Source organism: Conger conger, chromosome 16 (genome assembly GCF_963514075.1).
Source record: "Conger conger chromosome 16, fConCon1.1, whole genome shotgun sequence".
Classification (NCBI taxonomy): Eukaryota; Metazoa; Chordata; class Actinopteri; order Anguilliformes; family Congridae; genus Conger; species Conger conger.
Window position 1 is genome coordinate 3,653,968 of NC_083775.1, and position 26,465 is coordinate 3,680,432.

Genomic DNA, 26,465 nt, shown 5'->3' on the forward strand with positions numbered 1-26,465 from the left:
GATCTGTAGTAATTGGCTAGGCCCATAACCTGTCTCAGTCCAGTTACTGTCGTACTGCAGTTACTGCAGGGAGGCCTGTAGAGCAGTGGTTAAGGTACATGACTGGGACCTGCATGATCAGTGGTTTGATCCCCGGTGTAGCCACAATAAGATCAGCACAGCCATTGGGCCCTTAACCCTGCATTGCTCCGGGGGAGGATTGTCTCCTGCTTAGTCTAATCAACTGTATGTCGCTCTGGATAAGAGGCTCTGTATTTGTCTTGCACATCAGCTGAGGGAGTCACTCCGGACCATGTACTGCTCTTAAGTCTGACACCGCATTATTACCACCTCAAATGTTTATTGGGATACCAGTAACCGGACTATCCTCTGTTTATTGGGATACCAGTAACCAGACTATCCTCTGTTTATTGGGATACCAGTAACCGGACTATCCTCTGTTTATTGGGATACCAGTAACTGGACTATCCTCCGTATCAGAGTAAAAAGTCCCAATAGTTACGTGAAATGAACATACATCTGTAACAAATGAAAAATAACAAAACACTTAAATCAAATAAATATTTTGTAGGTTAAACATTTTGGTTAACATTTTCTTTCAGCACTAAAATATATATGGTAATCAGCTCAATGGTTTTATCAGTCCTTTATTTACGGCCCCTCACTAATCACTAAACTACCAAAAACTATGCAAAACGTAACTATCTGCATCATAAAATGACGGAGATAACGTTGTTTTCATGATAATTAGACTAGCTAGCTTGCATGCGAGTACTGAGGCTAGTAATGACGAAATTACAGCATGAAGGTTGCAACTGGCAAGACCTAGTGAGCTACTACAGAGTTTTCTCACTGATATATAACATAAAATTCACTGTAAGCGAACTGTGGCTGGGGACGTGGTGCTTGTAAGTTGTATTTGGAAGTTGTATATCGGACGATGATTGACTGAAACTGACAAAACTATAGTGGGGGGGGTGGGGGGGGGGGGGGAGGTTGCACAGCGGAGTATTAATTTGATATAGTGTATTTTTATGTGGATATTACTATACATTTCCCTCTTTATATTTGACAGACTTTCAATAACAAATTAATAAAAAATCAAATACAACTAATACCACCCAAAAAAAGCCACTTTTGTGACTTTTAAGTGTGCCTTTTTTGTGCCTGGTAAAATGGCCTCTGTAGGACCTCCTCATTCCTTTCGAAGCTCAATCTCCCAGTGCACAGAGAGTGATAGATCTTCTCCCATGCATCCAGCTCGGTCTTCCACAGACTGGCCCTCCTGCGGATGACCTTTGACACATCGCTCTTGCCCCCATTGGCCAGGCTGATGCTGTCCTTGCAGATGAAGAAGAGGTCCACGCCCATGAAGATGGAGTTGAGGGCGATGAACCCCGCCCTGGCAGACTTGCTTAGGGCGAGGGGAGTGCCCTTAGCCAACTGCCCGATATCGGTGAGATCGGCCGCCATGTTAGGGGCGTTTCGGGCAGCTTTGACTTCCTGAGACACCACCTTGACTGTACTCAAGGCCACCTCTTCGGCTGCAATCACCTTTACGGCAGAAGCACAATCCACTAAGACATCTATCCCTTTAGCCACGCCACCCATGGTTTTGATGACAGTCCCAACACCTGTCGCAAAATCCAGCCCATCTGGCATCGTGTTGGGTATAATGTAACTGGCCGCTTGCTCCAGACACTCCAGAATAGTCTCCACGTCTTTAATGTAGCTCTGGAAGATTTCCTTGATCTTCTTCCCATGGTGAATGTTGACCGATAATTCGGTGATACCTGTCGCTAAGTTGTTCACGCCACTGGTGACCCCCAGCCCAACGCCGACCATCGTGAGGGTCAGCGATGCCCCCGCCGTGAAAGGGGCCAGAGCCAGGCCCACGATGGACACAATGCCTCCCACAAAGCCTACACTGCTGCCCGCCACGCTAGAGATGCTGGCCCCCATCTTCATCCTGTCTAGCTGCACAGCTCCTTCCTCCAGAGCCTCCAGGAACTGCTGCATCCTGGAGCGGCGCAGGCTGAACAGGCCGATGAACCGCTGGGCTGATCCCCTGAACAGGTAGGTCATCCTGAAGTGCCGGTCTGATCTGAGGGGGAAAGGTTTCACTCTGAGCCAGGGCTCCAAAACAGTTGGATCCCTGGATAATTTGACTCCCCTTTGTAATATTTATTTAGTGACAAAGATGACCATCAAGAGAAGACTTTGTCAATATAATGTCAGAGGTCTCACCACAAGATACAACCCCTGGCAACCCTCAAAAATAGAATGGCCAGGTTACAGTTAAAAACATACATTAAAATGTAAAACCCCACGCTAACCCAACGACGGAATTTAGCGAGGGCCGAAGGTATCAGCGTGCTCGTCCTTCTGGTGTTGCTGAAAGAATATTAGTAGGGTTTAATATTAGTGACCCCTATGCGGAGAGTCTAGATCAGCCAATAAATAAACCACGATACAAAGACAGTAGTACCACTCTGCCTTCCGCTCTTTACTGGTCCGGGCTGACCCAGAATCTCCACAATAGGGCCAATACATTTACCTTTGTTTATCTGACTCCATTTTTTAATAATAATTTAGATTAGTTATCCACATTTGGTGGATGTCTCAGTTATAATTTTGACTTGATCGCTATAGAAATCCTGTACTGAGATTTACTCTCTGAACAGTCCTCTGCTGGTCCCACCGCATGTCACATCGCGCGTTATGTGCACGTCTCATGAGGTGGCTAGATATCTGCAGTCATTACAGAGGTCGCAGGAATAGCTACTTTTGGGTATATCTGTTTACAGCCTAGGGACCCAAGAAGACCAACATAGCTACGGCTGTTCTCGACATGAATGAACAACCATGCGGAGGCGAGTGATTTACCATCATAGGTCTACGGGTGCTATACGCCGTGATACATTAAGCGTAAATTTACATCCTCCCTAGACCAACTCGAGGGGGTAACCAAACATTCCCTGTGTAACATTGAGTGTCAGTAAGCGAAACCACACAGATCAAGTTTTAACAATTTATTTTACCAGGCAGGTTACATACATAATTACACTAGTTCCTAAATAAAATATACTACAAAGGAAACCAAATTACGGAGTCTTAAAAGTCATACCTGGTAATAAAAACTACATACGGGAGTCTGGCTACAGACACCCTGATTGCTTGGTTTGGTCTCCTTAAATCCAAAATCCAGGCCTTTGTTCTTGACCCTAAAAATGGGTCCGCAATGAACCAATGAACCATCTGGCGTTTCATAACCATTTGGAATTTGGAGCCAGGCCTCCCCAGGAAACGAGATTTGATCAGGGGGGTTGAGGCACATGGCTTTCACTGGGGCAGAGCTCCACACAGTTTCTCCTTGGTTCCTGGTTGGTTATGATTTCCAAGGTTTGCTGTTGCAGAAATGAGACCATTGCACCAGTCACACTGAAATAATCAGAATAATACCAAACGTGAATATTATCTAAACTGACTTTATCATGAAACATCCAATGCTTTATCCATACTTTCAGGGAAACTGAGGAATGAGGGAGATGTGAGAGGGAGGGAGTAAGGAAGGGGGGTTGAAGAGAACATTGGGCCCAACAGGCCGTGCTTTCTGAAACCTTCTGGCGCCGTAAAAGATGCCGCACCCTGATAGAAGGGGGATTTATGGGGGTTCAGGAAGACAGCTGTTTTTGGAACAATGCATGAGTTTTTCCCCCACAGGGTCCTGCCTGTATGGGTGCGGAGACGATGGGGGCTAATGGTGTATGCTCCTGGGGTTAAATTACTTTACAGCCACATATTGCCACCAGACCAGAGGAAGCCAGCAAGCTGACCAGTGCACTGAGTGACAATGCCAGATTTGAATAATTTCCGCCTTACAAAAAAACCTGTAGAGATCTGGAACAAAGTGTTATGAATAGATGAGACAAAGATTAACCGAAAAAACTCTTTCTTTCTATAATTAAGCTAAGCTAAGCTTAATTAAACTTAAGACTAAATGCAACAGGCTATCAATGTATTTGTTCCAACCAGCCAGAAACTGACCAAAAACGTTGTGCAAGTTATTTCAATAATTTTCCAATGCTGCACAGTGATTTATTAAAAACACTTTTTAGTTTTTCTGTGATTTGCTGTGACTGCTCCACGACTTCAGCCAATATTTTCTGTGACAAACACACAGCCTTATTTATAAGTAATCACGAGGCTATGGATCTGTGCCAGGGTGGTTGAAGTTAATGGACTTTGCCATTAGGAAAAGTATAAATGCAAACAGTTACACTTGAACTCACTACATCAGGAACAAGCCGTTATCAAAGCGAACAAATCACCTGTGATAACTGCACCAATATCACACACAATGAATTTACTCTAAAATGTCTCTGTCGACATTAAACCTCATTAAGGATCAGGATGTACTTACCTGATGCTCCTCAGATGAGTCAAATGTTCATACATGTTCTGAATGGCTTCGTTGGTCAAATTGGGGCATGGGGCTTTCTTTGTCCTTGGAAGAATGAGAAAAATCTGGCACTGTATGAGATGTCTCAAATGAATTTAGGTGTGTTTGGTGACTATAATGGATTCAAAAATAATGCTTGATTTGAGAAGAATTATGTATATTAGTGTGACATTAAATATTGCATGTACAATGTCTTAAGAATGTAAAACTGATAACTGATATAGTCTGTATACACTGAGATGCAGAACACAATATCTATCCACATATGCAGAGGGGAAAGGCTTCAACTGGTGAATTTAATGAGGGAAATATTTCTGCTTACCTTTTATTAATTCCAAGAAATGATATACTTCCTGAACTGGAAAAAAAGAGAAAATATCAGCTGTGAAAATTGGGTCCTGCCCAGCTAAACCAATTTCCTTCACTGATTCTAGAGTCAGTCTGCACTGCAAAAGGGCCATTCCATGCCAACACCATTATCTACCTCTGTCTTGGTAGATAATTGTGAGATATAAACCTCCTGACAATTGAAGCTTCATACTCCATTTTGTTTTGCCGGTAGAGCCGTTCAAAATTTGCCTGTGTGACAATGAAAAATGCATCACTGCACAAACTGAGAACAAAACCGTTGTAAGGAAAAACCATATATCTTTGGAAATTTGAATTTTTAGATACTTTCATATGTAGACTTCTTGTCTGGTCTCAGAAAACATGCATCTATTTTTGTATCCTTTCCTTCGGGACCAATCTTGGTAGGTATATCTCCAAAATTAAACATTATTTTTAGTGCAATTTTATTTCAAAATAAGAGTAATCTGAGAGCACTTTCTCATTTTGTAAAGATAAAACACATTACGAATAACATTAGCTGAGATATGACCCATGGACATTTTTAATTTGGCACTTTTAGGCCCGCCGTAAGCCAAAGTCAGAAATTTCATCTGACCCTCCACTTATATGTTGAACTTACATCCTTCAACTCAGTCAACTTTTCTAGAAACATTTAACTGGTACTCAGTGGATTTTGTTTATACACCACTTGCAGAATGGGACAGCTAACGATTTTTTCTCATAATCAACATTTAATTTGGCATTCTATGCTTAATAAATGAATAAATAAATAATCAAGTAAATATAAAACATTGTAATGACATTGTGAAGTGGCTAAGTAAAATTGGAAGGTATCAATGATTTGCTAGGGAATCAAGGAGTATGTTACGCTGTGATTTGATTGAAACATTAAAAATACCTTTTCTGGAGCTTCTCACACAGCTCCTGGGAAACCCTCAAGTATTTATCCAGTTGGAAAGCCAGCAGGTCCACGTTCACCAGGCTGGGCAGAAAGAATTCTCCGTTGTCTCTCTTGAAATGGACCAAAAGTGGACAGGCTCCCCTGGCGGCGGTGATGACTGAACGAACGGCATCAGCGCTCACCCCCTCAGGGAGCTGGCACACCGGATTCTCCTCCTCGAAGACGGAGAGCGACGTGACCGCCAGCTTCTCCACAGCCTCCAGGAACGGGGTCAGCTTCTCAAGCCCCTTCAAGGTGTCTTGGAGCAGGCATCCCAGCTCCTTCTCCAGCTCCTGGGCCCTGCTCTCCGCTGTTACCTGGGTCACCTTGCTCCACAGATACTCCCCGAAGGCCTTCTTCTTGTTTTTTGATTTTAGGAAGTGGTCAGTTGTGAGGTTGATCTTCTCCGCTCTGTCCCTGATGTCTTGCATCCTCTCCAGCTCTGTCTCTCTCTGTTGGAGCCATTCTGAGTGTCTGTCGCAGAACTCCTGCACTGTGTGAATACAGCTCATGGTGTCTGAAATGTAGCCAGCAGCCAGCTGATCCAGTTCCTCTCTGCAAGGCAATAAGAACTTGCATTGTTGATTCACATCAACGCTGATTCAGTCACATTGGCCAGTGCTCCTACCCTCAACCAGTGTGTCAGAGAGCACTATTTCAACTTTAGGCTGTATTTAAATAATTATTTGGTGTAATGATTCAATTTGTGTCCTTGTATTCAGCTGTACTTTAGTGCAGACAAGGGAAGCTGCCTGAGAATTGTAAGTCTTGGTCCGGACGTGTTCCAGAGCTAAACTTGAGGTTGAGAAGTTGTGGTCAGCTTCTGTGAATCCTTCCTAGTTCAATGTTGTTTTTCTTTGTAAGACATTACACCTATAAATACTTTAATATTTGTAAAATACACATGCAATGAAATAATAGTTCATTAATAGTTAATAGTTCATGGTTGTTCATTCATTACTTTGAAAAACAATTCATCTCACGGGTTTTATAATTAATGTTTTTAATTAGTCTGCTCCCAAATACATTCCATTATGATAAGTTTTTCCAATAAAGTTTTCTTTTCAGAAGCATATTTACATTCATAAACTCTTCAAAAAAGGTATTTGAGTTTGGTTGATCATATCTCCCTTGTCACTGTATAATTACCTTTGTATCATATGTAATTGGAAAGCCTGTTCATTTCCCTTTACAGTGATATCCCATTTGTCAGGATCATGCATTTGTGGGATGAGCAGCACAGCTGATTATGTGGGTGAGGTCCCAAGTGAAATGTGCCAAATTTCCATGCCAATGTCGAACAGTGTATGATCGACCAAACACAAACTTTTTTTGAGGAGTTTATTCATCCCAGATCTGGTAGATACCCATTTCATTCTCAAACCCAAGAGCACAAAAAAAACTGGGAATATTGGACACCTTTACTTATCTCACCGTGTATGGACCATGATTATTGTCTGGAGCTCTTGTTCAGCGCTGTCTGAACTCGCACTTCAGCAAAATTGAGCAGCCTCGTCTGACTGGAATCTTGTTCTGCCACCTACCGTAATAAAATATGAGCGAGTGCAGAGGAAGTACAGTGTCGTTGACAAGAAAAAGAGCATGAAAATGAAACCTAGGTGCGATAAAACATTATCCATTAACTGAAATAAACATTAAACTACAGTGGCAAAAACACAAAAACATTCAATGTCACATTCAATCGAAGACCAAGAGCAACACATTTTCCTATAGGGTAGTGATATCTATTATTTTACACCACTACTTTGTCTTCTGTGCTGTAGGCTGCATGTATGCAGGCCGTGGTAGCAGTTTTGGTCCACTACAAATCCGCTGTCTGAAAGTTTAGACAATTACTTTCCTTTCACTCATCTTGTTGTATTCAAATGAAAAGTTGAAAAGCAACCCAATCTCCTATATGATACTGCTACCTTGGGCTGGTCTCTGAAAGTGAATCTTGTATTTCTGTATCTGACTTTTATAGGCTTCAATTTCTGAGAAACTCTGCAAATCTTAACTCTCATCCAGGTCCAGCCCTTTCCTTCCTTCAGTGACGCCTGGAAGGCAGCTTCTGTAGGGTGTGTGTGTGTGTGTGTGAGAGGTTATGGGTGCATGAAAACCAGTTAGCCAGACATTAATTTGAGGGTCTTTAAGGGTTTTTACTTCTTCCCTTGGGCCAGGCTTCTTCCCAACCATGAACTCCCCAGGGTTAGGTGTCTTGCTCAGAGACACTTTGACACAGCCAGGGTGGGATTGAGCTAGCAACCCTCCAACTGCCAGACGACTGCTCCCATGGCAACACTGTTTTCTGCATGAGCCACTATTATTCGACACTCTCATTTGGAGAGTGAGCATACATTTTACAAACATCCAACAACAATCAAAACTATACATTCTGGGACATTCACCTCTCAACAGGTATTACACAGAGCTTCTAGGTGATGGTTGGTAACAATTTGTTAGTATGCACTGAACGCAGTAGGCATACATTGTTCTCATAATACAGACAAAACAGACAGTATTATACACAAGACAGTACTATTCACACCTGGCTAAACATTTGCAATGAAAGTACACTACGTGGCAGTTTTTAAATTCTTGTTCTGGGTTTTGTGATGGTGGTTGTAAAAATAAAAATACAGGTACCTCCATAAAATTATATTTGCTAGTTTTGTTTGGCTAGGTAAGCAGTTCAGTCATACATTTGCGTGTTGCTGTATTCTAAATTATTCTAATTAATTAGAAAATCAGATGATCAAATAGGCCCAATCCTATTTGGGCCTAAAATCATAAAAACAGACTATTTCTCAAACAAACACCCTTATCTAATCACAACACTTGTTCCCCATACACAATGACAAGGCAGACGTGAGCAGTGTAATCATTAATCATCAAATCAGGTATTTGCTATATAATGTCAGTATGTACATTCTCCTTGTAGGGTGTGTTGGGTAGGAGAAGGGATTAGAAACTGTGAGATGGTCTACGGGTTAGGGGCGGGGGGTGAGGTTATGGGTGCATGAAAACCAGTTAGCCGGATATTAATTTGAGGGTCTGTAAGGGTTCTTACTTCTTTCCTTGGGCCAGGCTTCTTCCCAACCATGAGCTCCCCAGTGGGGGGAGCAGTTGAGCCACCGGCTGAGCGCCACTGTGTTGCAGTTCCACCCGGGGAACGAGAGGGTTGTCTCTCTGCGACTACGTGTCGCTGGGGGGAAAGCTCTGACTGTCATTTGTGCTCATGCACCAAACGGCAGTTGAGAGTATCCGGCCTTGTTGGAGTCACTGGGCGGCATCCTGGAAAGGGTGCCACCCGGAGACTCCATAGTTCTGCTGGGCGACTTCAACGCTCATCGCAGAACTCCTGCACCGTGTGAATACAGTTGAAATGTAGCCAGCTGATCCAGTTCCTGTCTGCAAGGAAATAAGAACTTAGATCTTCGTTTTCACATTGACACTGTTTCAGTTACATTGGCCAGTTCTCATACCTTCAACCACTGTATTAACTTTAGGCTGTATTTAAATAATTATATGGCAAACTGATTCACAATTTGTGTCATTCAGCTGTGTCATTCAGTACAGACATGTGAAGCTGTCTGAGAATGGCAAGTCTTGGCCCGTACGTTAAACCTTAAAAACGTTGAGAGGCTGCGGTCAGCTTCTGCGAATACTTCTCAGTTAACTATTCAGTTACGTTTCTGTTGTTTTTCATTGGAAGGCATTTATAAATACTTAAATATTTTTAAAGTACATATGCAATGAAATAATAGTTAATCTCTGGAATTTGTATTCAAATTGCTTTGAAAAACGATGTTTTAATTAGCCTGCTCACAAATGGTATTTAAATAGTCTTTAATAATGAGTCTTTAATTTTTTAATAATGGATACATTCAATAATAATAATAATAATAATTATTATTATAATAATTATAATTATTATTATTATTATTATTATTGTTGTTGTTTTTCAATAAAGACTCCTTTTCAGAAGCATTTTTGCACACACACACACACACACACACACACACACACACACACACGAAAAAAAAGCGCGAAAATGAAACCATAGGTGCGACAAAACAAATATTATCCGTTACAAACATTAAACTACAGTTGCAAAAACACGAAAACTTTCAATGTCACATTCAATCGAAGACCATGACCAACATATTTTCCTATAGGGTAGTGCTATCTATTGCTACAGCAAGAAACTACATTGTCTTGCTGTAGCCTACATTCATTATTTTATAAAATATATAATTGGAAGAGTTTCCTCGACTACACGCAAATCTGAGATGAACTTACTTCTCCGACGGCACTCTCGGCAACAACACGGCTGTGGTAGCAGTTTCGGTCCATTCGCGGTCTGAAAGTTTAGGCACTTACTTTCCTTTCATTCCTCTTCTTGTATTCAAATGAAAAGTTGAAAAGCAATCAAATCTCCTAGAGGTTACTGATGTTATTACTTATTACTTATGTCACACTGCACGATTGTAGAATAAGCATTGTCTCCTATGCAAAACATTGACTGTCCCATGTAAGATATTGGAAGAAAGTTTCCTCGCACAATTGGACTGTACATCAATCTTAGATTTCGGTTTCTAACTTTTATACTGTTGGGTATTTTACATAAGTGCGCCTCTCCGCAGACCCCCAAAAGGAAACAGAGTGTGTTTAACATTGTTGACGCAGGGTCAGCAAGATTTGATGTAAAGACAGTGCTCGTAAATACAGGACTATTGCTCCCACCATTGCCCTGTCTCTGCGCAATTCTGCCACCTCAGTGGAATGCTCCCAAAACTGTTGTTTCATTGTGCGACCTATGTCATGTTATAAGATGATATAGAATTAATATGTTCAATGTTATTTTTGTTATGATCTTTTTACCAGTTTAACTGCCCTTCATGAGCAGTCAGAAGCAGGGTTAGGGTTAGGAGTGCCACTCCCTAATAGAATTCAGACCCAGAATCATTGAAAGCTGAATGGGCAACACACTACGGTCATCTTTTTTGACACAATCCTACACAGATGAAATCAGTACTTCTGCTTATACCAAACTAAAAAAAAAAAGTTTTTCCTTTCAGTCCAGAAAGGGGCATCAACATTGCCCGCCCTCTTGTGTGTGTCAGAGCGTAGCACCGACTATGCCACCCCGTGTTCATCATGGGAATTTGAAATTTTGTTTTTCTAGTGCACCGGTAACCCAGGCAGCAAAGGAGACAAAATTCAACCAAAATGTTTGTTTGTTTTTTTTCAAATAATGGATGCTACGTTCCATTAATTGACCTTATGGGACCACTCGTAGATTTCATATGCAAAGGTACAAAGCTAGCTTCTCTCCTATTTGTATTAGTTATGCCAGCGATGTTGCTTCATGTGGAAAAATACCTTTTCAGGGTATTCATTTATTTGATCAAGAAATGAAATGCTCATTTAATTTTGGCAAACGAAAAAAAATTGGCAGACGACACAACCATCTTTGTAAGACATGAAAATTTTTTTAATATCAGGACTTATTATTAAGATAAAACATGTTAATTATTTGCTTTAAAAGAGAAACCTAGTGGTGTTTTAGAATTGCACAACCTTCCAATCAAAGATCAAATCTCATGTTTAGGAATTAAAATAAGTAAAACTTCAGATAGAAATTATTCATTTCTATTGTCTTCCTTTAACTGAGAAAATGCAATTAACCACACATGAGAAAGGTTTGTTTGTGCTTAATGAAGGATCTGCAGGGTCTTTGAATGGAAGGGTTTTACCGTCAAAGTACGTCCTAGAATTTATTGCCACTGATGTTGGTGCCATATAATGTTTTCCTGGTACCCTATAAAGTCCCTATAAAGTTATCCGATTTTCATAAACAAGCACTGTTGTCTTGGTTAATCGTGTATATCTTCCCCTTCATAGATGTTTAATTCGGTATAACAAAGATATATCTACATAAAATAACATTTTATTTTGATAATTAGGTTAAGAATGTCATCTTATTGGTAACACAATTGACTCATAACAATGGCCATTTATTTAGTACTTATTCAGAAATCATATGGAAATAATGGCATCTTTGATTCAAAGCCAAATTGCGATTTAAAGATTTACGAGACGAAACATGTTTTGATAATTTTCTTTCTAAAAATGTGCCAAAACCCTACAACACATATGGTAAAGAGTTTTTGGAATTCACATAATAAAAATATAGGCTACATTGGAAAGACGTTTCATAAAAAGTCTATTGTGTTACCAATAAGGTCCGAGAAAATTATTAATTGCATTTATCCTGTGAACCAGGGAATTGCAAGGTTTGGGAAGGATTTGCTATCCTTTATGATGGCAAAAAATATGGAAATATAACATTTGGTACATTGTGAATGTATGAATAATTTATGGGAAATGACATATTCATATATATAAATCCTATAAATCGTTAAAGACGAAACCAAACTTTAAATAATTCAAAAAGGAAATACTAGATACTATTCATACTGTATTAACAGTTCTAAATTCTAAAGCAAAACAGATTGGATTATCGTGAAGTCTTAAATCGAAATCTCAATTGCATTTTTATGTAAACTATGTATTTTAAAAATACCTTTGGAATGTACACCATTTCTTTTTTCTCTCTTTTTCCCAGTCATTTTTTCTTTTTTCTTTTTATACAATATAAGATAGACTACATTCAGAACTATGTAAAAATATATATATATGTTACAATTTTTATTTATTTATAAAAAAAGTTTCATACTGCTGAGACTGAGAACGGTTCACAGATTGCAAATAACACTACGATATTGAGAAAAGTATCATCTGACAGCTATTTTACAGCCAACCAAATCAGATACCCCAAGAAGAAAACGGTAATTACACAACAGCCACGGCGATCTCGGAGATCCTATGTTTGGCCTGGGCGGTGACGAAGTACAGAGGCTCACACATACACATACACAAAGACACACGCACACACACCCTTGGATTCAACGCCTTAGTCTTTCCCTGTCATAGAGCAGTCTGCTGGGGAGTTGAGCGTTGCGCCATGGGCTGCGCGCTCCCCCTAGTGTCTGAGCTGTGACACCTCCCCTCCCTGAGACCTTTCCCAATAACAAAATGTGCATGTCTCGGGTTTCTTGTTGTGATGTTTAATTGTTTGCTTATGTGCCGAGGTTTTTTTTCCTAATCCTACACTGGGCCCCCCTAAAGGAGCTCAGTTTGGGGAGTTTTTTTCCCTCATCTCCCCCCATTGCTTCTTTCTTATCTAATGATAGTTCTCCTGCTCCTGTCTCCCTCCCCATGTTGGCCACGAAATGGCCACTGTATGTTTCTTGGACGGGATGAAACTGTCAACTGCAATTTCGTTGCTCTGTACTGTGCAATGACAATAAAGCTATTCTATTCTATTCTATACAGGGATGGCAAAGCGCAAAAGTGCAGTATTGGCCAATACAATAATATAAAAATGCTATGTTTTGCCTATGCACAAGCTAGGTAAGAAACACTATGTAATTTATTATATCACGCCTAGCTACTATGGTATACTATTAGCCTACCATTGTAGGGACCAATTAGCTCAACTGTAGAGTGAATTCTCTAAAAGTAGGCCTGGATTTACCAGGAAAAGGGTGTATCCCCGAGTTTAAGCAGCACAAATGGGCATTTTAACAAAATAGCGGAATAAAAATATATACCAACACCATGATGTTCATGGGATAACTGACAGTTGATATACTGCCGTATTGTTTCCCAATCTGGATGTTGAATAATTACATTTAAAAGAACGGGACAAATTTGGTATCAAGAAAGAGCTATTCCAATGCACTCTTCTTTAGAAGTTCTTCATACGTTTTTAAATAAATCTCTTATTAATAGTGCCATGCCATATATAGGACCGTAAGAGATGTTGGCAGGATAAATTACAAGTTGTCAAGTTAAAGTCAAATTTAAAACCAATGCACCCGTTCAATTTATATAGGATAATTAAAATGGATAGAAATAAAGTATTTAATAATGCAATAACTATAAACAAATAAACGCAATAAATGAGATCATGACATGTCGAAATGTTTAATTTAAATTAGTTCATCCATTTTTTTATCATCTCGATGGCATATTAGCCATACACGCTGTCGTAACTTTCTTCCAGGCGCACCTTAAAAACGCTTAAGCATGCGCACTGAATCATACGGATTTCCAACTAGCAATATGATGATGAGGTCAAAATAAATGATTAAAATCATCAAATCTTTGTCTAAGTGATAAGAAGGAAATAGTCACCTCGAAAAAACAATAAGTGATTTTTACTTTAACTTTTCTATAATTCGCATTTCGTCTTGGGTTCCACCCAAGACGAAATGCCCCTAAAATGCGAACGTGAGTGGGTCGCCAGGTGAGATTCTTCTGTGGTTCTGTCCGTCGTCCCTCCCGCTCTCAGTCCGTCGGTGACAACGGACAGTGGTTCTCATTAAAGGGCAATCAGCTCCCTCTAGTGGCCAAGGGGCTGTATATCGTCTCTACCTGAGCACCGGTGCGGACGCAGGCTTTTGTTCCAACAAGCAGTTACACACCCAGTTCTACTTGTCAACCATTAGAGGCTCTGCTAAGGACCTTGATCAGTAGAAGCAGGTGAGGAACTGCTTGGTTGGAACAAAAGCCTGCACCCACACTGGCACTGGGTGAGATTGAGTATCAATTCAATTTCATTTGTATAGCGCTTTTTACAATAAAAGATTGTCACAAAGCAGCTTTACAAAGAGCCCAGGCCTAAAACCCCCTCAGAGCAAGACTACGGCAACAGTGGCAAGGAGAAACTCCCCGACTAACAGGAAGAAACCTTGAGCAGAAGTCCATCTGCTTCTGGCCTGCACTGGGCAAACAGTGATTTTGACAGTAGTGTTATATGCAATATATAAATAAATTAAATTAATATATTAAATTAATAATTATACAAATAATAATAGCGGGAGGAGCTATGGGGACCAGCTAACTCCGTAATCCTGCTCTGTGAAACAGGGCCCAGTTATCCAGCTAACTCCGTAATCCTGCTTTGTGAAACAGGGCCCAGTTATCCAGCTAACTCCGTAATCCTGCTCTGTGAAACAGGGCCCAGTTATCCAGCTAACTCCGTAATCCTGCTTTGTGAATCAGGGCCCAGTTATCCAGCTAACTCCGTAATCCTGCTTTGTGAAACAGATTTCAGGGTGTAATTTCAGGGTGTAATTTCAGGGTGTAATTTCAGGGCGTAATTTCAGAGTAAGACTGACTTCTACGCTGAGTAATGGGGCCAGTCATATAGGGCCAGTTTCACCTAATTTTATTTTCAAAGGAGATTCTCCATACAAAACTGAATTAAATCCGAGATTAAGGCTACTCTTTCTCTGTGAAACTGACCCAGTGGTTTTAAATGCCCACACGCATATAATTAACTTGCCTGTAGAATAAACTTTACATAGAGATAAATTCATATCTACATTTCATGAATAAATACTTACTCATGATTTTCTGCATAAGCCACTATTTCAGATACAATTTGATCATAACATTGTTATAGAAATGAGGCCCCAGGTTTCACAAGATTGAGTATAGGGTTTAGAACACTGCAGTTGTTACAGTCTAAGGTGCTCTTCAGCTTGAGGTAAAATGCAAGGCCGTGCGCAGACATTTTGGGGGGCAGGGGCTCAAGCAAAAAATAGGGCACTCACCCCACCGACGCACACTATTCCCACCCCAATGTTGCCACACCACCGCCAACCATAATCACACACTATGCTCATAACATGGGACCTGTTTAAACTATACTGATCAATCCATTCCATAATCACACACTAGGTTCATAACATGGGACCTGTTTAAATTTTACTGAAACGCATTATTCCATGAAGAAACCACAGATTTGATGTAGACCTACTCTGACATGCTTGATACATGAGCCCCCTGAATTTTGTGGCTTCAAAACTTTTTCTGTTTTCATGTTCTGTATCATTCTGTTACTCTGCATATATTTTCTAAATGAGACGGTAAAACTACTGAACAACAATTAGATATTAGTAACGTTTTTGAACATCACACTAAGAGGAAACAAAACCACAGTATTATATTCAAAAGCACGCGTGCGCACACACACACACACACACACACACACACACATTTTTATATGTATGCATATGGCTGAAAAACTGATCCAGTGTCAGGGAGGGGAGAAGTATTTTGCCTTTCATTGGAGACAGATGTATTTGCCTTATCTAGCAGTGTTTATGCTGCTTCTTATTTCCCAATCAAAATTGATTGATTGAAACTTTTATTTTAACAGGGAAAACACACTGTGACATGCCCAAACAATAATATAGTAGCTTTTTTCATTGCAATACTATTCTGGTCCAGAAGAGCAATGCACAAGACAAAGCTAAAAATCTATTGCTCATACAAATCAAATACAAGTTTTACGACTAAATGTAAAGTTCTACACATGGGAAATAAAAAATATTAGGCAGGATTACTTCACAGGGGGTACAAAATTATGTGGGGGGTCATAGTTGACCAAAGCCTTTCAGGTTCTAGTCAATGTGCAGTAGCAGGAAAAAAATACCAATAGGATGCTAGGATACATAGCCAGGAGTATTTATTATAAGTCCAAGGAAGTTATACTCACCTAACCTACTCCTGTTAGACCACACTTGGAGTACTGTGTACAGTTCTTGGGACCACACTATAAGAAGGACATAGAGGCACTGGAAAAGGTTCAGAGAAGGGCAACCAGATTGATTCCATGTGTAAATATAAGAGTCACGAGGATAGACTTAGGATGCTTAATCTCTTTAAGCTTAGTGAAATGAGGCTTTGGAGGGATTTGATTGAGGGTTTTAAATTTATTAAAGAGATTAACAAAGTCAGGTTGAAGCACGAGAGGGCACAAATGGAAATTGGCAAAGTAGAAATTCCGTACAGGTAATAGGAAGTTTTTTTTCACACAGCGAGTGGTCAATGTGTGGAATAGCTTGCCAGTGCATGTAGTGGACGCAGAAACACTGGGGGTTTTCAAGACCAGGCTTGATACATGTTAGATTCTATCTAGCTTTTAGGCAAATTAGGCAGTAGGCACTTTTCGGGGTAGGAAAAGGCGACCTTTACCTTATGTTATGTTACGTTATGTTTCTTAACCCACTTATCAGTAGGTCAAGCTAAATTCCTGAAGAATGACTCATTGCCAAGGAAATAGCACACAATATAGGGTTAACCATAGATAATTAATATAAGCATGTGTCATTCATTTTAGCTTACATTTACATTTTTGTCATTTGACTCTTTGAAAGCGATTTACAAGTAAATGGTAAATGGCAGGCATTTATATAGCGCCTTTATCCAAAGCGCTGTACAATTGATGCTTCTCCATTCACCCATTCATACACGACAGCGATTGGCTGCCATGCAAGGCCCTGACCAGCTCTTCAGGAGCATTTGGGGGTTAGGTGTCTTGCTCAGGGACACTTCGACACAGCCCGAGCGGGGGATCGAACCAACAACCCTCCGACTGCCAGACGACTGCTGTTACTGCCTGAGCCATGTCACCCCCCAGGTTCTTTCACAAGTTTTTTTTTTTTTTTTTTGGGGGGTTAGACAAGAGGGATAGGGATATCAGAAAGGGGGGGCGGGGGACATCAGGAGGTAAGAAATATGGTAATTAGCTCAATGGTTTTATTAAGTCCTTTGTGCACGGCCCCTCAGTCCCCCCTCCCAGCAAACACAATGTGCAGCTGGGCAGAGGTGGGCTCCCTGTTGTCATGCTCAGGTGGAAAGGGGAAAGGGGTGTCTTCACCAGGTGTCTGAGGACACACATGCGCATGGAGGACCTTTTGTCGTACCACGCCCGTACCGGTCTTATCCTGAGGACGACTACACCCTGGACCGGCTCGCCCCAAGGACAGAAAACAAAAACAAACTAAATACAACGTATTACTGCATTTCTAGGGAGTTCATTAAATGCTTATTAAATTGGCTCCACTTGCCCCCTTCCCTTTGCTTAGGCGATAATGACAGGCGACAATGACAGGCGAAGGGCTGGTGCTTGAGACAATTGCTCTTTTAATCCAGTGAAGGCCTCTTCCTCTTCAGGCCCCCACTCCAATTTTTCACTTCCTGGTTTCCCTCCTTTCAGCATCCTCTGCAACGGCGACACCAGCTCCCCCAAAGTCTTGTACAGATGATCTGTAGTAATTGGCTAGGCCCATAACCTGTCTCAGTCCAGTTACTGTAGTACTGCAGTTACTGCAGGGCGGCCTGTAGAGCAGTGGTTAAGGTACATGACTGGGACCTGCATGATCAGTGGTTTGATCCCCGGTGTAGCCACAATAAGATCAGCACAGCCATTGGGCCCTTAACCCTGCATTGCTCCGGGGGAGGATTGTCTCCTGCTTAGTCTAATCAACTGTATGTCGCTCTGGATAAGAGGCTCTGTATTTGTCTTGCACATCAGCTGAGGGAGTCACTCCGGACCATGTACTGCTCTTAAGTCTGACACCGCATTATTACCACCTCAAATGTTTATTGGGATACCAGTAACCGGACTATCCTCTGTTTATTGGGATACCAGTAACCAGACTATCCTCTGTTTATTGGGATACCAGTAACCGGACTATCCTCTGTTTATTGGGATACCAGTAACTGGACTATCCTCCGTATCAGAGTAAAAAGTCCCAATAGTTACGTGAAATGAACATACATCTGTAACAAATGAAAAATAACAAAACACTTAAATCAAATAAATATTTTGTAGGTTAAACATTTTGGTTAACATTTTCTTTCAGCACTAAAATATATATGGTAATCAGCTCAATGGTTTTATCAGTCCTTTATTTACGGCCCCTCACTAATCACTAAACTACCAAAAACTATGCAAAACGTAACTATCTGCATCATAAAATGACGGAGATAACGTTGTTTTCATGATAATTAGACTAGCTAGCTTGCATGCGAGTACTGAGGCTAGTAATGACGAAATTACAGCATGAAGGTTGCAACTGGCAAGACCTAGTGAGCTACTACAGAGTTTTCTCACTGATATATAACATAAAATTCACTGTAAGCGAACTGTGGCTGGGGACGTGGTGCTTGTAAGTTGTATTTGGAAGTTGTATATCGGACGATGATTGACTGAAACTGACAAAACTATAGTGGGGGGGGGGGGGGGGGGGAGGTTGCACAGCGGAGTATTAATTTGATATAGTGTATTTTTATGTGGATATTACTATACATTTCCCTCTTTATATTTGACAGACTTTCAATAACAAATTAATAAAAAATCAAATACAACTAATACCACCCAAAAAAAGCCACTTTTGTGACTTTTAAGTGTGCCTTTTTTGTGCCTGGTAAAATGGCCTCTGTAGGACCTCCTCATTCCTTTCGAAGCTCAATCTCCCAGTGCACAGAGAGTGATAGATCTTCTCCCATGCATCCAGCTCGGTCTTCCACAGACTGGCCCTCCTGCGGATGACCTTTGACACATCGCTCTTGCCCCCATTGGCCAGGCTGATGCTGTCCTTGCAGATGAAGAAGAGGTCCACGCCCATGAAGATGGAGTTGAGGGCGATGAACCCCGCCCTGGCAGACTTGCTTAGGGCGAGGGGAGTGCCCTTAGCCAACTGCCCGATATCGGTGAGATCGGCCGCCATGTTAGGGGCGTTTCGGGCAGCTTTGACTTCCTGAGACACCACCTTGACTGTACTCAAGGCCACCTCTTCGGCTGCAATCACCTTTACGGCAGAAGCACAATCCACTAAGACATCTATCCCTTTAGCCACGCCACCCATGGTTTTGATGACAGTCCCAACACCTGTCGCAAAATCCAGCCCATCTGGCATCGTGTTGGGTATAATGTAACTGGCCGCTTGCTCCAGACACTCCAGAATAGTCTCCACGTCTTTAATGTAGCTCTGGAAGATTTCCTTGATCTTCTTCCCATGGTGAATGTTGACCGATAATTCGGTGATACCTGTCGCTAAGTTGTTCACGCCACTGGTGACCCCCAGCCCAACGCCGACCATCGTGAGGGTCAGCGATGCCCCCGCCGTGAAAGGGGCCAGAGCCAGGCCCACGATGGACACAATGCCTCCCACAAAGCCTACACTGCTGCCCGCCACACTGGAGATGCTGGCCCCCATCTTCATCCTGTCTAGCTGCACAGCTCCTTCCTCCAGAGCCTCCAGGAACTGCTGCATCCTGGAGCAGCGCTGGCTGAACAGGCCGATGAACCGCTGGGCTGATCCCCTGAACAGGTAGGTCATCCTGAAGTGCCGGTCTAATCTGAGGGGGAAAGGTTTCACTCTGAGCCAGGGCTCCAAAACAGTTGGATCCCTGGATAATTTGACTCCCCTTTGTAATATTTATTTAGTGACAAAGATGACCATCAAGAGAAGACTTTGTCAATATAATGTCAGAGGTCTCACCACAAGATACAACCCCTGGCAACCCTCAAAAATAGAATGGCCAGGTTACAGTTAAAAACATACATTAAAATGTAAAACCCCACGCTAACCCAACGACGGAATTTAGCGAGGGCCGAAGGTATCAGCGTGCTCGTCCTTCTGGTGTTGCTGAAAGAATATTAGTAGGGTTTAATATTAGTGACCCCTATGCGGAGAGTCTAGATCAGCCAATAAATAAACCACGATACAAAGACAGTAGTACCACTCTGCCTTCCGCTCTTTACTGGTCCGGGCTGACCCAGAATCTCCACAATAGGGCCAATACATTTACCTTTGTTTATCTGACTCCATTTTTTAATAATAATTTAGATTAGTTATCCACATTTGGTGGATGTCTCAGTTATAATTTTGACTTGATCGCTATAGAAATCCTGTACTGAGATTTACTCTCTGAACAGTCCTCTGCTGGTCCCACCGCATGTCACATCGCGCGTTATGTGCACGTCTCATGAGGTGGCTAGATATCTGCAGTCATTACAGAGGTCGCAGGAATAGCTACTTTTGGGTATATCTGTTTACAGCCTAGGGACCCAAGAAGACCAACATAGCTACGGCTGTTCTCGACATGAATGAACAACCATGCGGAGGCGAGTGATTTACCATCATAGGTCTACGGGTGCTATACGCCGTGATACATTAAGCGTAAATTTACATCCTCCCTAGACCAACTCGAGGGGGTAACCAAACATTCCCTGTGTAACATTGAGTGTCAGTAAGCGAAACCACACAGATCAAGTTTTAACAATTTATTTTACCAGGCAGGTTACATACATAATTACACTAGTTCCTAAATAAAATATACTACAAAGGAAACCAAATTACGGAGTCTTAAAAGTCATACCTGGTAATAAAAACTACATACGGGAGTCTGGCTACAGACACCCTGATTGCTTGGTTTGGTCTCCTTAAATCCAAAATCCAGGCCTTTGTTCTTGACCCTAAAAATGGGTCCGCAATGAACCAATGAACCATCTGGCGTTTCATAACCATTTGGAATTTGGAGCCAGGCCTCCCCAGGAAACGAGATTTGATCAGGGGGGTTGAGGCACATGGCTTTCACTGGGGCAGAGCTCCACACAGTTTCTCCTTGGTTCCTGGTTGGTTATGATTTCCAAGGTTTGCTGTTGCAGAAATGAGACCATTGCACCAGTCACACTGAAATAATCAGAATAATACCAAACGTGAATATTATCTAAACTGACTTTATCATGAAACATCCAATGCTTTATCCATACTTTCAGGGAAACTGAGGAATGAGGGAGATGTGAGAGGGAGGGAGTAAGGAAGGGGGGTTGAAGAGAACATTGGGCCCAACAGGCCGTGCTTTCTGAAACCTTCTGGCGCCGTAAAAGATGCCGCACCCTGATAGAAGGGGGATTTATGGGGGTTCAGGAAGACAGCTGTTTTTGGAACAATGCATGAGTTTTTCCCCCACAGGGTCCTGCCCGTATGGGTGCGGAGACGATGGGGGCTAATGGTGTATGCTCCTGGGGTTAAATTACTTTACAGCCACATATTGCCACCAGACCAGAGGAAGCCAGCAAGCTGACCAGTGCACTGAGTGACAATGCCAGATTTGAATAATTTCCGCCTTACAAAAAAACCTGTAGAGATCTGGAACAAAGTGTTATGAATAGATGAGACAAAGATTAACCGAAAAAACTCTTTCTTTCTATAATTAAGCTAAGCTAAGCTTAATTAAACTTAAGACTAAATGCAACAGGCTATCAATGTATTTGTTCCAACCAGCCAGAAACTGACCAAAAACGTTGTGCAAGTTATTTCAATAATTTTCCAATGCTGCACAGTGATTTATTAAAAACACTTTTTAGTTTTTCTGTGATTTGCTGTGACTGCTCCACGACTTCAGCCAATATTTTCTGTGACAAACACACAGCCTTATTTATAAGTAATCACGAGGCTATGGATCTGTGCCAGGGTGGTTGAAGTTAATGGACTTTGCCATTAGGAAAAGTATAAATGCAAACAGTTACACTTGAACTCACTACATCAGGAACAAGCCGTTATCAAAGCGAACAAATCACCTGTGATAACTGCACCAATATCACACACAATGAATTTACTCTAAAATGTCTCTGTCGACATTAAACCTCATTAAGGATCAGGATGTACTTACCTGATGCTCCTCAGATGAGTCAAATGTTCATACATGTTCTGAATGGCTTCGTTGGTCAAATTGGGGCATGGGGCTTTCTTTGTCCTTGGAAGAATGAGAAAAATCTGGCACTGTATGAGATGTCTCAAATGAATTTAGGTGTGTTTGGTGACTATAATGGATTCAAAAATAATGCTTGATTTGAGAAGAATTATGTATATTAGTGTGACATTAAATATTGCATGTACAATGTCTTAAGAATGTAAAACTGATAACTGATATAGTCTGTATACACTGAGATGCAGAACACAATATCTATCCACATATGCAGAGGGGAAAGGCTTCAACTGGTGAATTTAATGAGGGAAATATTTCTGCTTACCTTTTATTAATTCCAAGAAATGATATACTTCCTGAACTGGAAAAAAAGAGAAAATATCAGCTGTGAAAATTGGGTCCTGCCCAGCTAAACCAATTTCCTTCACTGATTCTAGAGTCAGTCTGCACTGCAAAAGGGCCATTCCATGCCAACACCATTATCTACCTCTGTCTTGGTAGATAATTGTGAGATATAAACCTCCTGACAATTGAAGCTTCATACTCCATTTTGTTTTGCCGGTAGAGCCATTCAAAATTTGCCTGTGTGACAATGAAAAATGCATCACTGCACAAACTGAGAACAAAACCGTTGTAAGGAAAAACCATATATCTTTGGAAATTTGAATTTTGAGATACTTTCATATGTAGACTTCATGTCTGGTCTCAGAAAACATGCATCTATTTTTGTATCCTTTCCTTCGGGACCAATCTTGGTAGGTATATCTCCAAAATTAAACATTATTTTTAGTGCAATTTTATTTCAAAATAAGAGTAATCTGAGAGCACTTTCTCATTTTGTAAAGATAAAAAAAATTACGAATAACATTAGCTGAGATATGACCCATGGACATGTTTAATTTGGCACATTTAGGCCCGCCGTAAGCCATCTATCCATCCATTATCTTAACCCGCTTATCCTGAACAGGGTCACAGGGGGGCTGGAGCCTATCCCAGCATACATTGGGCGAAAGGCAGGAATACACCCTGGACAGGTCGCCAGTCCATCGCAGGGCACACACACCATTCACTCACACACTCATACCTACGGGCAATTTAGACTCTCCAATCAACCTAACCTGCATGTCTTTGGACTGTGGGAGGAAACCGGAGTACCCGGAGGAAACCCACGCAGACACGGGGAGAACATGCAAACTCCACACAGAGAGGCCCCCGGCCGACAGGGATTCGAACCCAGGACCTCCTTGCTGTGAGGCGGCGGTGCTACCCACTGCACCACCCGTGCCGCCCGCCGTAAGCCAGAGTCAGAAATTTCATCTGACCCTCCACTTATATGTTGAACTTACATACTTCAACTCAGTCAACTTTTCTAGAAACATTTAACTGGTACTCAGTGGATTTTGTTTATACACCACTTGCAGAATGGGACAGCTAACGATTTTTTCTCATAATCAACATTTAATTTGGCATTCTATGCTTAATAAATGAATAAATAAATAATCAAGTAAATATAAAACATTGTAATGACATTGTGAAGTGGCTAAGTAAAATTGGAAGGTATCAATGATTTGCTAGGGAATCAAGGAGTATGTTACGCTGTGATTTGATTGAAACATTAAAAATACCTTTTCTGAAACTTCTCACACAGCTCCTGGGAAACCCTCAAGTATTTATCCAGCTGGAAAGCCAGCAGGTCCACGTTCACCAGGCTGGTCTGAAAGAATTCTCCGGCGTCTCTCTTGAAATGGATCAAAAGCGGACAGGCTCGCCTGGCGGCGGTGATGACTGAACGAACGGCATCAGCGCTCACCCCCTCAGGGAGCTGGCACACCGGATTCTCCTCCTCGAAGACGGAGAGCGACGTGACCGCCAGCATCTCCACAGCCTCCAGGAACGGGGTCAGCTTCTCAAGCCCCTTCAAGGTGTCTTGGAGCAGGCATCCCAGCTCCTTCTCCAGCTCCTGGGCCCTGCTCTCCGCTGTTACCTGGGTCACCTTGCTCCACATATACTCCCCGAAGGCCTTCTTCTTGTTTTTTGATTTTTTGTAGTGGTCAGTTGTGAGGTTGATCTTCTCCGCTCTGTCCCTGATGTCTCGCATCCTCTCCAGCTCTGTCTCTCTCTGTAGGAGCCATATTGAGTGTCTGTCGCAGAACTCCTGCACTGTGTGAATACAGCTCATGGTGTCTGAAATGTAGCCAGCAGCCAGCTGATCCAGTTTCTCCCTGCAAGGCAATAAGAACTTGCATTGTTGATTCACATCAACGCTGATTCAGTCACATTGGCCAGTGCTCCTACCCTCAACCAGTGTGTCAGAGAGCACTATTTCAACTTTAGGCTGTATTTAAATAATTATTTGGTGTAATGATTCAATTTGTGTCCTTGAATTCAGCTGTACTTCAGTGCAGACAAGGGAAGCTGCCTGAGAATTGTAAGTCTTGGTCCGGACGTGTTCCAGAGCTAAACTTGAGGTTGAGAAGTTGTGGTCAGCTTCTGTGAATCCTTCCTAGTTCAATGTTGTTTTTCTTTGTAAGACATTACACCTATAAATACTTTAATATTTGTAAAATACACATGCAATGAAATAATAGTTCATTAATAGTTAATAGTTCATGGTTGTTCATTCATTACTTTGAAAAACAATTCATCTCAGGGGTTTTATAATTAATGTTTTTAATTAGTCTGCTCCCAAATACATTCCATTATGATAAGTTTTTCCAATAAAGTTTTCTTTTCAGAAGCATATTTACATTCATAAACTCTTCAAAAAAGGTATTTGAGTTTGGTTGATCATATCTCCCTTGTCACTGTATAATTACCTTTGTATCATATGTAATTGGAAAGCCTGTTCATTTCCCTTTACAGTGATATCCCATTTGTCAGGATCATGCATTTGTGGGATGAGCAGCACAGCTGATTATGTGGGTGAGGTCCCAAGTGAAATGTGCCAAATTTCCATGCCAATGTCGAACAGTGTATGATCGACCAAACACAAACTTTTTTTGAGGAGTTTATTCATCCCAGATCTGGTAGATACCCATTTCATTCTCAAACCCAAGAGGACAAAAAAAACTGTGAATATTGGACACCTTTACTTATCTCACCGTATATGGGCCATGATTATTGTCTGGAGCTCTTGTTCAGCGCTGTCTGAACTCGCACTTCAGCAAAGTTGAGCAGCCTCGTCTGACTGGAATCTTGTTCAGCAACCTTCCGTAATAAAATATGAGCGAGTGCAGAGGAAGTTTAATATCGTTGACAAGAAAAAAGAGCATGAAAATGAAACCTAGGTGCGATAAAACATTATCCATTAACTGAAATAAACATTAAACTACAGTGGCAAAAACACAAAAACATTCAATGTCACATTCAATTGAAGACCAAGAGCAACACATTTTCCCATAGGGTAGTGATATCTATTATTTTACACCACTACTTTGTCTTCTGTGCTGTAGGCTGCATTATTTTTAAGTTTCCTCAACTGCACACAAACCTGAGATGAACTTACTTCTCCACAGCTGTGGTAGCAGTTTCGGTCTATTACAAATCCGCTGTCTGAAAGTTCAGGCACTTACTTTCCTTTCACTCATCTTGTTGTATTCAAATGAAAAGTTGAAAAGCAACCCAATCTCCTATATGATACTGCTACCTTGGGCTGGTCTCTGAAAGTGAATCTTGTATTTCTGTATCTGACTTTTATAGGCTTCAATTTCTGAGAAACTCTGCAAATCTTAACTCTCATCCAGGTCCAGCCCTTTCCTTCCTTCAGTGACGCCTGGAAGGCAGCTTCTGTAGGGTGTGTGTGTGTGTGTGTGTGTGTGTGAGGTTATGGGTGCATGAAAACCAGTTAGCCAGACATTAATTTGAGGGTCTTTAAGGGTTTTTACTTCTTCCCTTGGGCCAGGCTTCTTCCCAACCATGAACTCCCCAGGGTTAGGTGTCTTGCTCAGAGACATTTTGACACAGCCAGGGTGGGATTGAACTAGCAACCCTCCAACTGCCAGACGACTGCTCCCATGGCAACACTGTTTTCTGCATGAGCCACTATTTCACTACATCGACACTCTCATTTGG

At 41.5% G+C, this 26,465-nt stretch overlaps 2 protein-coding genes across 2 annotated transcripts; both read right to left on the reverse strand.

The window, feature by feature from the left end:
• Positions 1 to 1,146: 1,146 nt before the first annotated feature.
• Positions 1,147 to 12,686, reverse strand: LOC133114965 (uncharacterized). The gene is made up of 3 exons (XM_061224667.1): positions 12,616 to 12,686; positions 5,712 to 6,308; positions 1,147 to 2,104 (listed from the first exon to the last, which is right to left on the reverse strand). Exons 1-3 carry the CDS (start codon positions 12,684 to 12,686, stop codon positions 1,147 to 1,149), a joined length of 1,626 nt encoding a protein of 541 aa, XP_061080651.1.
• Positions 12,687 to 19,081: 6,395 nt separating this feature from the next.
• LOC133114966 (apolipoprotein L3-like) lies at positions 19,082 to 25,509 on the reverse strand. Its single transcript, XM_061224668.1, has 3 exons — positions 25,496 to 25,509; positions 24,020 to 24,616; positions 19,082 to 20,039 (listed from the first exon to the last, which is right to left on the reverse strand). The coding sequence occupies exons 1-3, from the start codon at positions 25,507 to 25,509 to the stop codon at positions 19,082 to 19,084; spliced, it is 1,569 nt and encodes a 522-aa protein (XP_061080652.1).
• Positions 25,510 to 26,465: the final 956 nt, after the last annotated feature.

Coding starts and splice junctions, on each gene's coding strand:
- LOC133114965 (XM_061224667.1), bottom strand. CDS start 12,686: ATGTGTGAGCCTCTGTACTTCGTCACCGCCCAGGCCAAACATAGGATC. Junction 6,309..12,615: donor GAGATCGCCGTGGCTGTTGT/GTAATTACCGTT, acceptor ATTGCCTTGCAG/AGAGGAACTGGATCAGCTGG. Junction 2,105..5,711: donor TGTGAGAAGCTCCAGAAAAG/GTATTTTTAATG, acceptor TTTCCCCCTCAG/ATCAGACCGGCACTTCAGGA.
- LOC133114966 (XM_061224668.1), bottom strand. Junction 20,040..24,019: donor TGTGAGAAGTTTCAGAAAAG/GTATTTTTAATG, acceptor TTTCCCCCTCAG/ATTAGACCGGCACTTCAGGA.